General features: G+C 42.2%; 1 protein-coding gene across 1 annotated transcript in view; it reads left to right on the top strand.

Moving 5' to 3' along the window:
• The window catches only part of LOC146208978 (uncharacterized), a 205,084-nt gene extending 192,726 nt beyond the window's left edge, over positions 1 to 12,358 (top strand). The window contains exons 18-21 of the mRNA XM_084596689.1: positions 5,227 to 5,454; positions 5,748 to 5,989; positions 6,309 to 6,407; positions 8,847 to 12,358. Coding sequence (XP_084452815.1) covers positions 5,227 to 5,454; positions 5,748 to 5,989; positions 6,309 to 6,407; positions 8,847 to 9,002 — 725 coding nt within the window. The 3' untranslated portion in view covers positions 9,003 to 12,358. The remainder of the gene's footprint in view (positions 1 to 5,226; positions 5,455 to 5,747; positions 5,990 to 6,308; positions 6,408 to 8,846) is intronic.
• Positions 12,359 to 12,563: the final 205 nt, after the last annotated feature.

Raw genomic sequence — 12,563 nt, 5'->3', positions numbered from 1 at the left:
TTCTCACCTTTCACTAGTTTGGGTATTGTGCGCGTGCATCTCAGAGCAAGTCTTCTTCTTTCCTTCAAAAAAACTTCAGTTGTTAGTCCAGCCTTGTCATATTCGCTTCTATACTTTCTGTTTTGTCTTTCGGCTGGTTTAAAAAGAATGAAATGAAGATTTGAACTTTTTTTAGGCTGATCATTCAACAGAAAGCAAACGATAGTAGAATGGCACTGTTCGAATCAGAACTTATGGCTACCACATGTTTTGGAACGGGAAGGAGTTTCCAAAATGTTGTGGCTGTCTCAGGTGCAGCTTTGGAATGTATACTTATGTCTTTTACAGCCCTAATGTGAATGCGTCCACAGAGGCATTCTTATCCCAGCGATGACTGCAGAAAAGCATGCTAGGTCAGGGTTGCATTTACCTCTCTATCGAACGAGAAAAACTGGCATTGTGAGAGCTGGTTTATGCTTCCCACAGCATGAAGACATCCAGAACCGAAACTCTCGCTGCGCTGGCCAGCCGCCAAATGTTCGGAATGAAGGCTCTCACTCCAATGTTGTGACGAAATGATTCCCAATACGTACTAATTTGAATGCTTTAAAAAGAAATTCGCTGTAAGCATCAGGAGGCAGTATAAGGTGAACGCTTTCAAAACAGCCATTTTTTATCATTCAGTGTCTTAGAAAGCTTCTTGAAGGCTGGCATTGAAGTTGTGCATTTTAACCCGATTGTGCATCTGAAACTAGCGCCGTATTGTCGCAATCGACGCAAAAGAAATGGCATTCACTATGCGCAGGATGTATGCATACGACGACTAATGCAACTACTATGCTCCATTTCATATATACTCAAGAAGCGGCATGGTTAGCTATAGTGTGCATGGGTCTAGCAAGCATAAGCTCTCGGTGTTTGTCGTCATATCTGCTCCTGTAGGGCGCTATTCAATACACATGTCTAAAAAAATATTGCTCATAAATATTCTGTCTCGATAGATGTACCAGAGGGGACTGTCTGCCTAACATTAATTTTCGATGACCGTATTTTTATTCTTTGGGCTTTTGCATTCAACTTTTAGCCAGGAGAACACTTTGTTCGCTTTTACTGAAAGTTGAGCAATATGAGTGTGAAAAAAGCTTGAAGTGCAGCCACAGGAATTTTCTCACTATGGCGATTCTCCTCCCATCACCATCTAAACATTCTCTAGAGTTCTTCGTCTAATTAAGGCTGAAGAAAAAGATTTATTGCCTCTCCTGCAATCGAGACTAGACGAAAGCATGAAAGTGTTTCTAGCAAAGCACATTGGTTGAAAGTGGTACTAGCTACGATCTTGAAATATATGTCGTGCACAGCACTACACAAGTTTTTCTTTTTTTAACAAGGCAGCGGGCTCGGTCTTTCTAGTGGGTTTTCTTGACAAATTTAAGCAACCGCCTGCATCTATGCAGATTTAGGTAGGAAGCTGCGGGTCGTAGCAAACTTGTGACCTCGGTGAGCCACATTATCATGGCGTTCACAGCAGGGGCCTTCTATCATGGTGTATGACTCGCAAAGACATCGCTTTCATCAAGGCACTTACTATTTTTCTTTGATCGGATTAAGCAGCCTAAACGAAGGAGGCAATGAAATGCAGACCGGTGCGGGTGCGTACGCAGAAACTAAGGTACGTTAGCCAGACATGAATATAGGAGAAGCAGCGCGTTTTGAGCCTCCACAAGCGTCCATACAGCCATTTGTTATTGAGAGAAACGCTATCAGCGCGCGACGCAACACAGTGACAGGCTCGATTTCAGATGCCTCAACACGTCTCCAGCTGCTGCCGCTTCGACACCGGCGTAAAGCAACGTTCTACGCATGAGTGTATGACTCAGTCGCACCACCTTGGTGGGGATGCGGGAGCCTGAGAGACCGAACACGTATCATTAAGTTTCGTCGGGTGCCCGGACGTTTCCTCTCGATTTTATTCATGCGTCGCCTCAATCTCACCGACAGTGGGAAGTAAGATCATTTCCTGCTTAATAAAGGACTTGTTAGAAAGCTTGACCTGGGTTTAATGGTACATCTTGAAAGGGGCACTGACCACAGCTTTATAACAATTTTAATATAAAATTCAATAATAGGGATTTCATGACCTTGTTGCCGCTGGTTATTTCTGAGTTATTACGAAACGATGGCCTTAGTGACCCTGACCCAGAACATTCACCACACTTAATACTACATTTTATTAAAATTGTTTCCTCTTCTTCCTTCTGGCCACTCGAAACTGTACTCTTTTATAGCGGTAATACAAACACAATTTTCTATTAGTACTTTTGAGAGGGAAATGACGGAAATCATAACGTATACACTTGGACTGTGAATTGCTGGCGAGCGTCGAGCTGGGCTCTGAAGCAGCAGCCGAAATCAATGCTACCATTACCGGGAGCCGTCGCTTGTTTTTGCTGCCTATAAATCCCGTCGCTCAGCCAGACAACGAATATATCGTGAACACTGGCCTGCTTATCATTTACCTGGGATACCACTTCGCGTGGCATGTTTTTCAAAGATAATAAGTATCGATTATCGGGATACAATAAACGCCCGAACGTGGTGCACTGTCGGCAGTATGCAATGCTAGGGGCGCCGCCGCTGATATGACCGAGCACCTCTACAGCAAATGACTACTACTTATGGAAGTTTTTGAAAGGTATGTACGGGTGAACAATGCTTTGTGCAGAAAATAAAAATACAAGAGGCACTGTTTTGGTGAATGTGTTCTCTATCTTGCGGTGATCTAATTTTTGTGTTACTATGAACCAACCGAGCAGCACATTGCACAGCGCTTACTTTGTTTTTTACACTGGAAGTGGCTTACTGGGAAGTTATCAATTTTTTTTTCCGCCCGGGTCATGAGAAGCTGAATCACGTGTTATGCCAAAACCTCGTACTTGTGGTACATCGGACCAACGACATGCCCGAAGTGTTCCACACCCAGCTCCAGAGGTGGATGTTCGCCACCTGCTATGGACTTGTGCAGGGACAAGGGCATCAAGGACACAGGTTCTGCGCGAAGTGGGACTAACCACAACAAGGGAAGAGGACTTTTCCAAATGGCTCACCGACAACGCTAAGAGCGGGAGCCTGCTCCGGTTCCTCACGGAAAACCATTTACATGAGTTTATATAATATGCCTTATGGCAAGCTTGCGTACAAAAAAAAAAACAAAGCCCTGCGCACTTCTACTAATGCGGCAAAATAGCAGCGCACAAAATATTAAACAAAAAACTGATACATCGGCTACCTCCACTGCTGTCTGCAGATACAGAACACAAAATGACACCACATAATCAGCCAAATGGCACGTATAACTATTATGCATAAATATATTTGTAAAGTTAGCAACCACGGTACAGAAGTAATAGTTATGAGGAACATTTCAGCGGTGAGTGCTGAGGTAAGTGATGTTCTGTGCAGTTAACTTATTATCTCATATATACTCTTTTATTATCAGTCTGCCCTTTTCAAGACTTTCTGTGTTTTACTTATGAACCAGCGCCTGCGTGTAATACAAGGTTAGCCTGTACGACCGCTTCACCCGCTTTGGTGCAAGTGTATACTGGACAATAAGCCAATATACCGGATGCTTTATAAACTTGATATCATGAATTTAAATATGAAGGCTCTTGTCGAAGCATGAACTTTATCTGAGGAGCGCTTGGACTTACCCTGCGGCTCCGTGCTTGTAAACCGAGAGCATGAAAAACAAAACCTTATAGGTATGCAATCTGTATCGCTGCTATTACGATGCGTCGAACCCAAACTTACTGAAATAGAACTAGCCGTATGGGATGCCGGAAAGCGCTGCAGTTTTGTTTTTTACGATCGCAACATCTAGGCAGTCTTTTTGACTACCTCACTGCGTCATCAAAGTGCATATGCAGTTTAGAAATAACACGTAATTAACAATTGGGATATGTAAGATTAATGCAATTGAGTATATCACAGGACCCGTTGCACTCCATGACATTTGTACTTAAGAGAATTGGCTGCGTTGGCAATACCTATGTTTGTTTGCTGTATTTGTTTTCTTTAGTCTAGCTCCTTTTGTGATTAGGAGCTAACATGCTATCGAAACAGGCCAATATCATTTTTCTCTTCAATGTCCCTTTAAACATCTCATTCAGCTTAATAATCAGATTTGGGAACGTTAAAAATATGCACGCATGAAGAGTGTCTTGGCTCACATATATAAAAGTTATGAGGAATATTTATGAATAATTATTTCTTTTCTGAAATAAAAATTTATTATTATCAGTAATATCCTAATATGGCATGTAATGCAAATTACTATGCGGAAAAGTAAATTGCTGCAATTATCTTGAATCTGCGAACTGTGGGCTATACTTAATGCGACTAGGGCTTCAGCCTTGTTCTTCCCCTTTGGTTTAATGAAGACTCTGTGGGATAGCACAGACTGATGGACGAGTTCGTAAGAGATTCTAGGTGACGTCTAGCGTTGTGTCTTGGCCCTTCATTGTGGTTTTGCTGGTGCACAGCTTTTTTCTTGAAGGCTCTGCGGATCTTGCGAAGAATCATGCGGTCTAGAGCACTTAATTATTTATGATAGCTTTTGTATATAATTGAAATGCCTACTAAATAAGTAAGTAGGAAAACAAAAGTGCTGAAATGTAAGATAGGGGACGTCGGTTCTTTGCAGGCATTGCACGTGCTCACATGACATAGTGGTTTGTCACGTTCTTGTGTGCTGCTTATATATATATATATATATCCAGCGGATCCCAGCTCACTGAAGGTGCCCATTAATGATAGCATATCATACCTTTGCTCAAGAGCTCCTAATTTCTTTCCTTCTTTTAGTTTGTGTCTATTTGATGACATACCTCAATTTTCATGTCCTTTTGTCTTTCTCGGCTTTTTCCTTAGCTTCTTTTATATGCTGGCGCACTCTTTGTTTAAAATTTTTCCTGTTGTTCACTGCTTCTCTTTTATAAGTTCATCATATGACTACCTTAGCCGATACTGAACCATTTGAATCAGTTTTGCCAACTACGAACAGAATTATCAGCAAAGCAGGTAGGGACGCCTGCGATTAAAGCCAAACGAATAAACAAGGGAAGGCAAAAATATTAAGATATTCCCGAAAGAAGGCGAGACCTACCTCACAGTACGGGAGGGTGTACTCGACATAAACTCGTGTTTCAACCGGATAACGTTTGCTGTGTGAACATCGCTGTTTTGCAGGTTGGGAGTACTCGGCGTTCGTGTTCTGCATTGTGAACAGCATAGCATTCGCCTTCATCGCGTACGCCTACCTGACCATGTTCGTGGCCATAACGCACTCTAAGGTTGGACTGCGTTCCACACAGCAGTTGCACGACCGTGCCATCGCCAAGCGATTCGCATTCATAGTGGGCACTGATTTCCTATGCTGGATGCCCATCGTCTTCATCAAGATCATCGCCATTGCTGGTGCGTGCCCATGACTGCAGCACGTGAACTAATGCAGACTCGTCAAATTAAGCAGAGTGATACAGCTGCTTAGTTTTCTTTTAAAAGTCAAATCCATGACTGGTTACTTATGAATGCTGTAAATTATCAGTACTTTAATATCTTCCCTTTAAAATGAGGTATGCAGATATCTGCGGAATCAAGCATCCCTTTTTACTGACTAACTGGTGAATAGCGATTTGAATGAGGAACTACCTGCCTCATAGCGCTCATACAGTTTTTCTTTGCCCGCTTCCCTTGTCCATGTCTCGCAGGCACAAAGATCGACGAGACGCTGTACGCATGGGTGGCTGTTTTCCTGTTGCCTGTGAATTCGGCTTTGAATCCAGTCCTGTACACGCTCACGACGCGTATGTTCAAGCAGCAGCTTAACCGGTTCTGGGGTAACCTGAGACAGTTCGAGCGACCAGCTTCGGATCGGCAGTCGGGGCAGTCGTGGTCATCGCTTCCCACTGTGAAGAGCGCCAAGAAAACTCTTGTGACGTCACTTTCAGATGTGAGACCCTAAAATATCTATTCTGCAGAAATGGCTGCGATGCTGAGTGCCACGCAAAAGGCATCAAGACGTAACATATTGTGTTTTGATCCGAGCAAAATAGTTCCTAATTATCATGGTGCCTGAACTCACTATTCACCTAATCAAATTGGTTATTCAATCACTCGTACATCAACAATTTCAAATCACGTGCTTCAGGATATTAATGTGCCTTTAAAATATACGTTCTGAGATTCGCGGGCATCATCTCAGACTTTCAGACCTTTAATTGGCTTCACGTGCACGTTGCTTACATTCTCTTCTCTTCCTTCTTTATCAGTGCACTTTTGGTAAGAGAAGAGCTATGGGCATGATGTCATACTCCACCAGGGATGGACCCCTTGTGCCGCTACGCGGCAGCCAATCCTGCGTCGATAAGGTGCGTTTTGCTGATGTTCCGCGTAGCAAGCTTCTATAATACCAAAAGCCACAAAATTATTATACTGCACTCTATGGTTGTCAGAGATGTTACTCACCTATTTAGAACCTTCATTTCTGAATTATTTTTATATGCGCCCAAAAAAGGCATCCTAAAATGATTCCTAAATAACATAATTTACGGTTTCTAGTCCAGCTATAGCCAACAGCTTATATGCAGCTTTCTGTAGTTAACCTCAACATGACAGTTTCTGAATATTTTCGCCTTCTAGAAATGATACTGGATGGGTGCCTAATGATTTTTAGCATACCGAGTCATCATGCAGCAAAGCCGACTTTTAGAATCAGGTGCTCCACGCAACATTTTATTCCTTTCAATAACATGTCTCGATCACAGTGTAATTATTTTCTGACAACATACTACATACCTTCACGGGATAGTGCATAGAGCATGCATGTCGGATTCACTGTTTGCCGTTTTACACAGTTGGAGTATTTTCCGCTAGTCTTCTCTAAACCTAACCACGAACCGTTATGAGGGAATCCCAGTATTCTTAATATAGAGTGTTGCGCCAGTAAAAAGTGTCCCGCTTACTTTTAATTCTCGGGAAAAAAGCATTGCAGTAAGCACTCTGCCTTTGTCTGTTTCTTAAACAGTAATTCGGAAATAGTAAATGGACGAAAATTTCGCATAAAGATCGTTTAGTGCACATGAAAAGAGTACTAAGTATGACATAAAAACGATACTCTATCATCCAATACTTTTAAGAATTGGTTGCATATATGCAGCTAAATATCTTATTGTCTCATGTCTTTCTTAAATAAAAGAGCGTACTGGATAGTTCCGCAACGTTTCATTGCAATGTGGTTTCACTTCGGTCTCCATCAATTATTACTAATGTGTGAACGTAAACAGCAGATTATTCTTACTCACTATACGTTATGCACTATCAATACAAGCCGCATCGCTTACAAAGTCGGGCGTAGTGGGATATGAGACACATGCTATGGTTGGCAGGAAACAAAACGAACCAACAACGCAAAACCAAAGCTCCATTGTCCATATTAGGGAAACAATGTATGCACCTTCCCGGTACTACCTTGTTTTGCAACAAGTGGAGAGGAGGTTTTGGCTTGTTTTGTTGACTGTACCATGGCTTCTCTCATATCCTGGGTAACTTAAGGACTTTAAACACCAAAAACCGAAGAAGACCAAAACCCCTTCTTCACTTGTAGTAAAAGAAAGTAGGGCCTGCAATGTGCCTACTATGGGAAGAATTCTTATTCTCCCTAAATTGAGGTTATAACGCAATTACTTTGTAAAATATAACGACTAAGCATTGTTAAAATATAAAAAGAATTTTTAATAGCTCAGCAAGAATGATATGAATAAGACTGACAGGGAGAAAATAAAAATTTCGAATGTAGACTTAGCATGAATAAATCGGCTAGGAATGGCACATCGCGGAACAAACTTGCTAGGCGGCTGGCTCAGCATAGTTAAGAAACAATAGGCCATATCTGAAAAAAAATACATGGCAAAACATATAAGATAAGATGAGAAGCTGAAAGATATAAACGAAAGGTGCAACTGATCACCTAATTTTAATTTATTGCTATCTAATAGTCAACTGTAATAATAGTCACTGTAATTTCGGACCTCCATATTTGCTGAATAAACTAACATTTGTCTTGTGCAAAACATAATAATGGGAAAAAGGAAAGGAAATAAAGTGTCACAGAATTTTGACTCAAGTGATGTATCTGTACCTGCTTCCGACACAAACTGAGAGCTCTGCGAAGGACAGAATGAGGAACAAGGGAGATGTGTCAACTTTGGCATGTATGGAAGCATTCGCAATGCGAGTCGCGGCACAGAAATTGAGACAGTTAGCCACAATAATGATGCGATGAAACGCATGGAACAGTCGAGAAAGGGTAGGAGTTAAAATTCAGTCATGTTCGCACATTAAAAAGGAAGGCAAATTATTCTAGAACTCAAAGTATTTAATTCAGCATCCAGCGCGCTCTGTGTCTTCAAAGATTAACCTTAGCGGGCCATTTGTTCAAGTGTTTTTTCTGAACTTCTTCTCTTTTGTGTTTTAAAAGAACTTGAAGCTTTCAAAGTTTTAATGTAGGGAATCTAGAATTGGCTCCTATACCCCTCGTGTGCGTGCACTCGACAGGTAAAAATTACAACGCGCAAACCTGTAAGGGATCTGCGCTGTAGAAAATGCAATGGCAAGTGATAATCAGACGATAGCAATGATCCTCAATGCCAAAAGGACTACTCAACCTTGGCTCAATAGAGAGTAGGAACGCAGACTTAGTTCATTGCTATCGAATACAGGTAACTTCTATGTCAATAACACAGGGAGTGTGATTTTCTTCTGTTGTTGTTTTGCACGTGTCCTGGGTTCTGCCGAATGCTTCCAAGCAGATGGAGACACACTGCCAAAGGAGCGCGCTCAACAGTGGGAGTGGCGTGAGCCCTGCAAACTTCAATGCTATTGCGCTGAATGGCTCGCAAAGAGTGTCCAGGAGCAAGTGGAAGCGACGGCCACGAACTCGGTTACAACAGGAGGATAGTGTGTAAAAAAAATGTGCTGATCCGAATTATGACATGGACACCACATCGACAGTGCGGCTGGAACTGCACAGTTTCTTCGAGCTGTGGACGCTGCACAGCGGCAAAAAACCAGCCGTCGGAGGGAGCACGCGATCTTGGACAAGCATTTTTAGTTCAACCTGTCATAATTTCTTGCTCAGTGTGTGGTTATGGCTGTCTGTGGACGCCAGCTGTGCGGTGATTGACGCTCCTGTGTCCAACGTTGGTTGCATCGAAGCAGCTAGATTTTATCTGCACAACTGCTGAAGATAGCTGTGCCTCGTGTCCAAGCGTCTTTTGGTGGAAGATATAACTGTGCGATGTGAAATAGAGCATAAGGTGCCACATTCTGCTTCATTTTGTAAATACGTCAGTGCATTCATTTCTCCCATCATAGTGAGTTAAATACGTGTTGTAAAGATGGATGTCTCATATTTGATGATGTCAGGCCCTGACTCTCACATATTCTCAAGTTCGTGCAGCTGAGCTCCTTGTGCATGCTGTATTGAAGACTTTCGCATTTATATTTCTCTCAATATTAGTTGGGGGGCAGAGGAATATAGTGACCCCTTTTTGGTATGATGAGTTCTTTCAATTTAAATACAACTTTTGAGCAGATTCTGTCGGGTTTTATGGAATTAACTGGTCACATATTTGTTACAAATGCAACTGCGCTAGTGCAACGACAGCATTGTCCCGTGGACCAACTCTATACACGTTGATGTGTACCCGACGCCGGTATTCATAAATTTCGGCTTTTGTACCAGTTGCCACTATCCACTATCCATGATGTACCGTTGTTTTCTCCGCAGTGAGGTAATGACTGTTTGCCATGAAGAGCAGTCAGTTATGTGAGACAGCTTACGTATTTTGACTTTGCTGTCTGTATCTTTGCTAAAGTACCACTGTTTCTTTTGATCACTGGTGTACCACAGTGTTACTAGGTCTAATATGATGAGATGAATGCTGCCTTTGTATTTTGTAGAATGGTGTTCACTGTAGAGCTGTGAATGTATAGTGAGCTCTCCACAGACCTTCTTTCATTTGTACATACCATCGTCATAGTCCCGCCTCGCCGGCTCCGGCACGCACCTGGGTTCACCATCGGATTAAACGTTGACACGGCATACCTTGCCTTGCCGTCATGACTTTACCGTCTCGACCTGGCCTTCTTTCACAGTATTCACAGAAACTGCTGCACATAATGTTAGTCATCATTTTCTAACTACGGTATCCACACGCGCGAAAAAAGCATGGCCAATGAGTAGATCAGTTTTGGCTGTTTACTTTTTTCAATGGTCAAATTCGAGGTACCGCATTACTGTTGCATGTGGTAATTTAACGGAGTCTCCTTAGAAGAGTAATTTCAGCCAATGAGGTGAAGGAATCGCCATTGTGTTGTGGTTAATAACGCTGCACTTGATTGTTTGACATCCCGAGGTGCTATCAGATTGACTACGAGCTTATGCAGTTACGGTGACGTGATGCTAACCGACCCCCGCCTTTGACAGGAGAGCCTATTTTGAAAGCCAACGATGGCTTTGGCTCTGTGATGCAAAGAGTTACAAGAAAAAAAAATTGAACCTACTCGGGATCGTGAAAAAATATCTCAATTCGTTCGCTATGCAGGAAATTCATCAGTTGATGCTTTCATATACACCGAATATATGACGAAGAATTCTCGAAGCTAGTGCCTACTAGATGTATGGGTCCTAGTGATTCTTTGGAACACGGCTGATTCAAAATTATTTCGCAATGATCATGACATTAATGAAACCTATAGGGGTCAGAACGAATCAATAATGACCGGCCTGTTCACCTCACTTTGGCTCACGCTAGCAGAACAGTTACGGCCTTACAGCGCACCTACTTCATTTCTGCTGCTCGGGGATTTAATTTATGGATACTTTCTGAGAACAGTAACTTCGGTTCAATCCTCAGCTGAAAACACTCGTCATTTCTAACACATTGGTTGCCATGACTTTCAGCGTACATAACTGGGGTATTGTTGTGGAAAGGCCCAACATAGGATCGATTACCTATTAACCCAGGTTTACGTAAAACTAACCACAGCATTGTGTATCTCTTACTACGGGAACCAGATGTGTGAGCACTATGTGTGGGTATACATGATATTGAACAGTAGCTGGGAACTCGCCTCAAAACACATGATACTTTATTAAACAGTTTACTGGTCACTAAATAAAACGAAGCTGACCTAATTGCCTTCCTCTTTAAACGGGCTAGAAGCATAACGTTCGCGCATACAGAATTGTCTCCAAGTTCGAATTACGCTTTGGTAGAAAAACAATTTATACAGGATAGCCTAATGTGTCGTTACGAACATGGGATGAAACCTACTGCAAATAGCATCGCGGGGTTTATGAAGACTGCCTGTTACAAACACTTAAGACTTATACCTGAAAGAAACACAGGCGGAATGCTTCACACGGGCAGCGTTGCTGAATTCTCGCCTGTGTATCGCACCTCACCTGCCTTTTTTGTTGAAGAAACACGGCCCATAGAGCTTGTTGCATTCGTTTTCTCATATGAACTTCGTCCCACCACTTGCGCTCACTCGAGGTGCCCTTGTGCTAATGCATAATAGGCATAGACTGGTGCCTGAATGGAGAAGTCGATATTGCCAATTTTTTTCCAGTGTTCAAGCGTTGAAGCCTCCAGAACGTAAACAAATAAAATAAACAACCCTGTGTTTCCTTGATCCTCGGTGTCTTCTCTTTCGTTATCGTCCTTACCTTAGCACGAATGGGCTCCAGTGTTCTCCAGCGTGTTTGCAGTAACCTATATTACATAATGACGGGTCTGAATCTTAAGCCGCATTTAGGCATTAGAAATGCCCACAACGTACACAAAAACTAACTGAGGCTTAGATAAGATTGTGTCATATCGTATTAAGTGGTCTTTAAGGGGCGCATTTGCACTGCATAAGAATATTATACGGCACAAATATGTGGGAACGTAAGAGTACGCTTCGAGAGCAAAGGGTACAGTGCAGAACAGATCGCGTGGTTCCAAAGCGAAGATGGTAGCTCACTGTCATGTTATATTTGTAGGTGTCACGCCTACAAGCCTCAGCTACGAAATGAACAAAATGTTGACACCAAAGTCGTAGTTGCTTAATAGTAGTAACTCATTAAAATGCATATCAATATTCTACTGCTTGTGTTGCTCAATAAAGTGTCACTACCAGATTGGTATCTGTGAATTTGGAAACAGTTGAGCAATTTTTGTCACCATGTGCGCATGCCCAGAATGTCTTGTGATATATTCGCAATTTGACATTTTTATCGTACCACTATATCTGCTTAATAAATGAGCAATTATATACACAATCATCTCCTTTGTTTTGAGTTGTATTTTGAAAGCCGCGATTCCTGCCTTGAGAGTTTTATTAGGCACGAGCATTTGCTTTGGCGTCACCTCTTGGCAGCTCCGCGTTTCACACTGAGTTTCGAACTGCTGCGGTGTGATCCTTTCCTAGGCAGTTTAGTTCCTGGATAAAACCACATTCACATATTTATTTATACT

The sequence above is a fragment of the Amblyomma maculatum genome, chromosome 1 (assembly GCF_055883805.1).
Source record: "Amblyomma maculatum isolate TAMU_Amacu chromosome 1, ASM5588380v1, whole genome shotgun sequence".
Lineage (NCBI taxonomy): Eukaryota > Metazoa > Arthropoda > Arachnida > Ixodida > Ixodidae > Amblyomma > Amblyomma maculatum.
The sequence above is the reverse complement of the archived record's forward strand: the minus strand, read 5'-3'. Positions and strand labels throughout refer to the sequence as shown.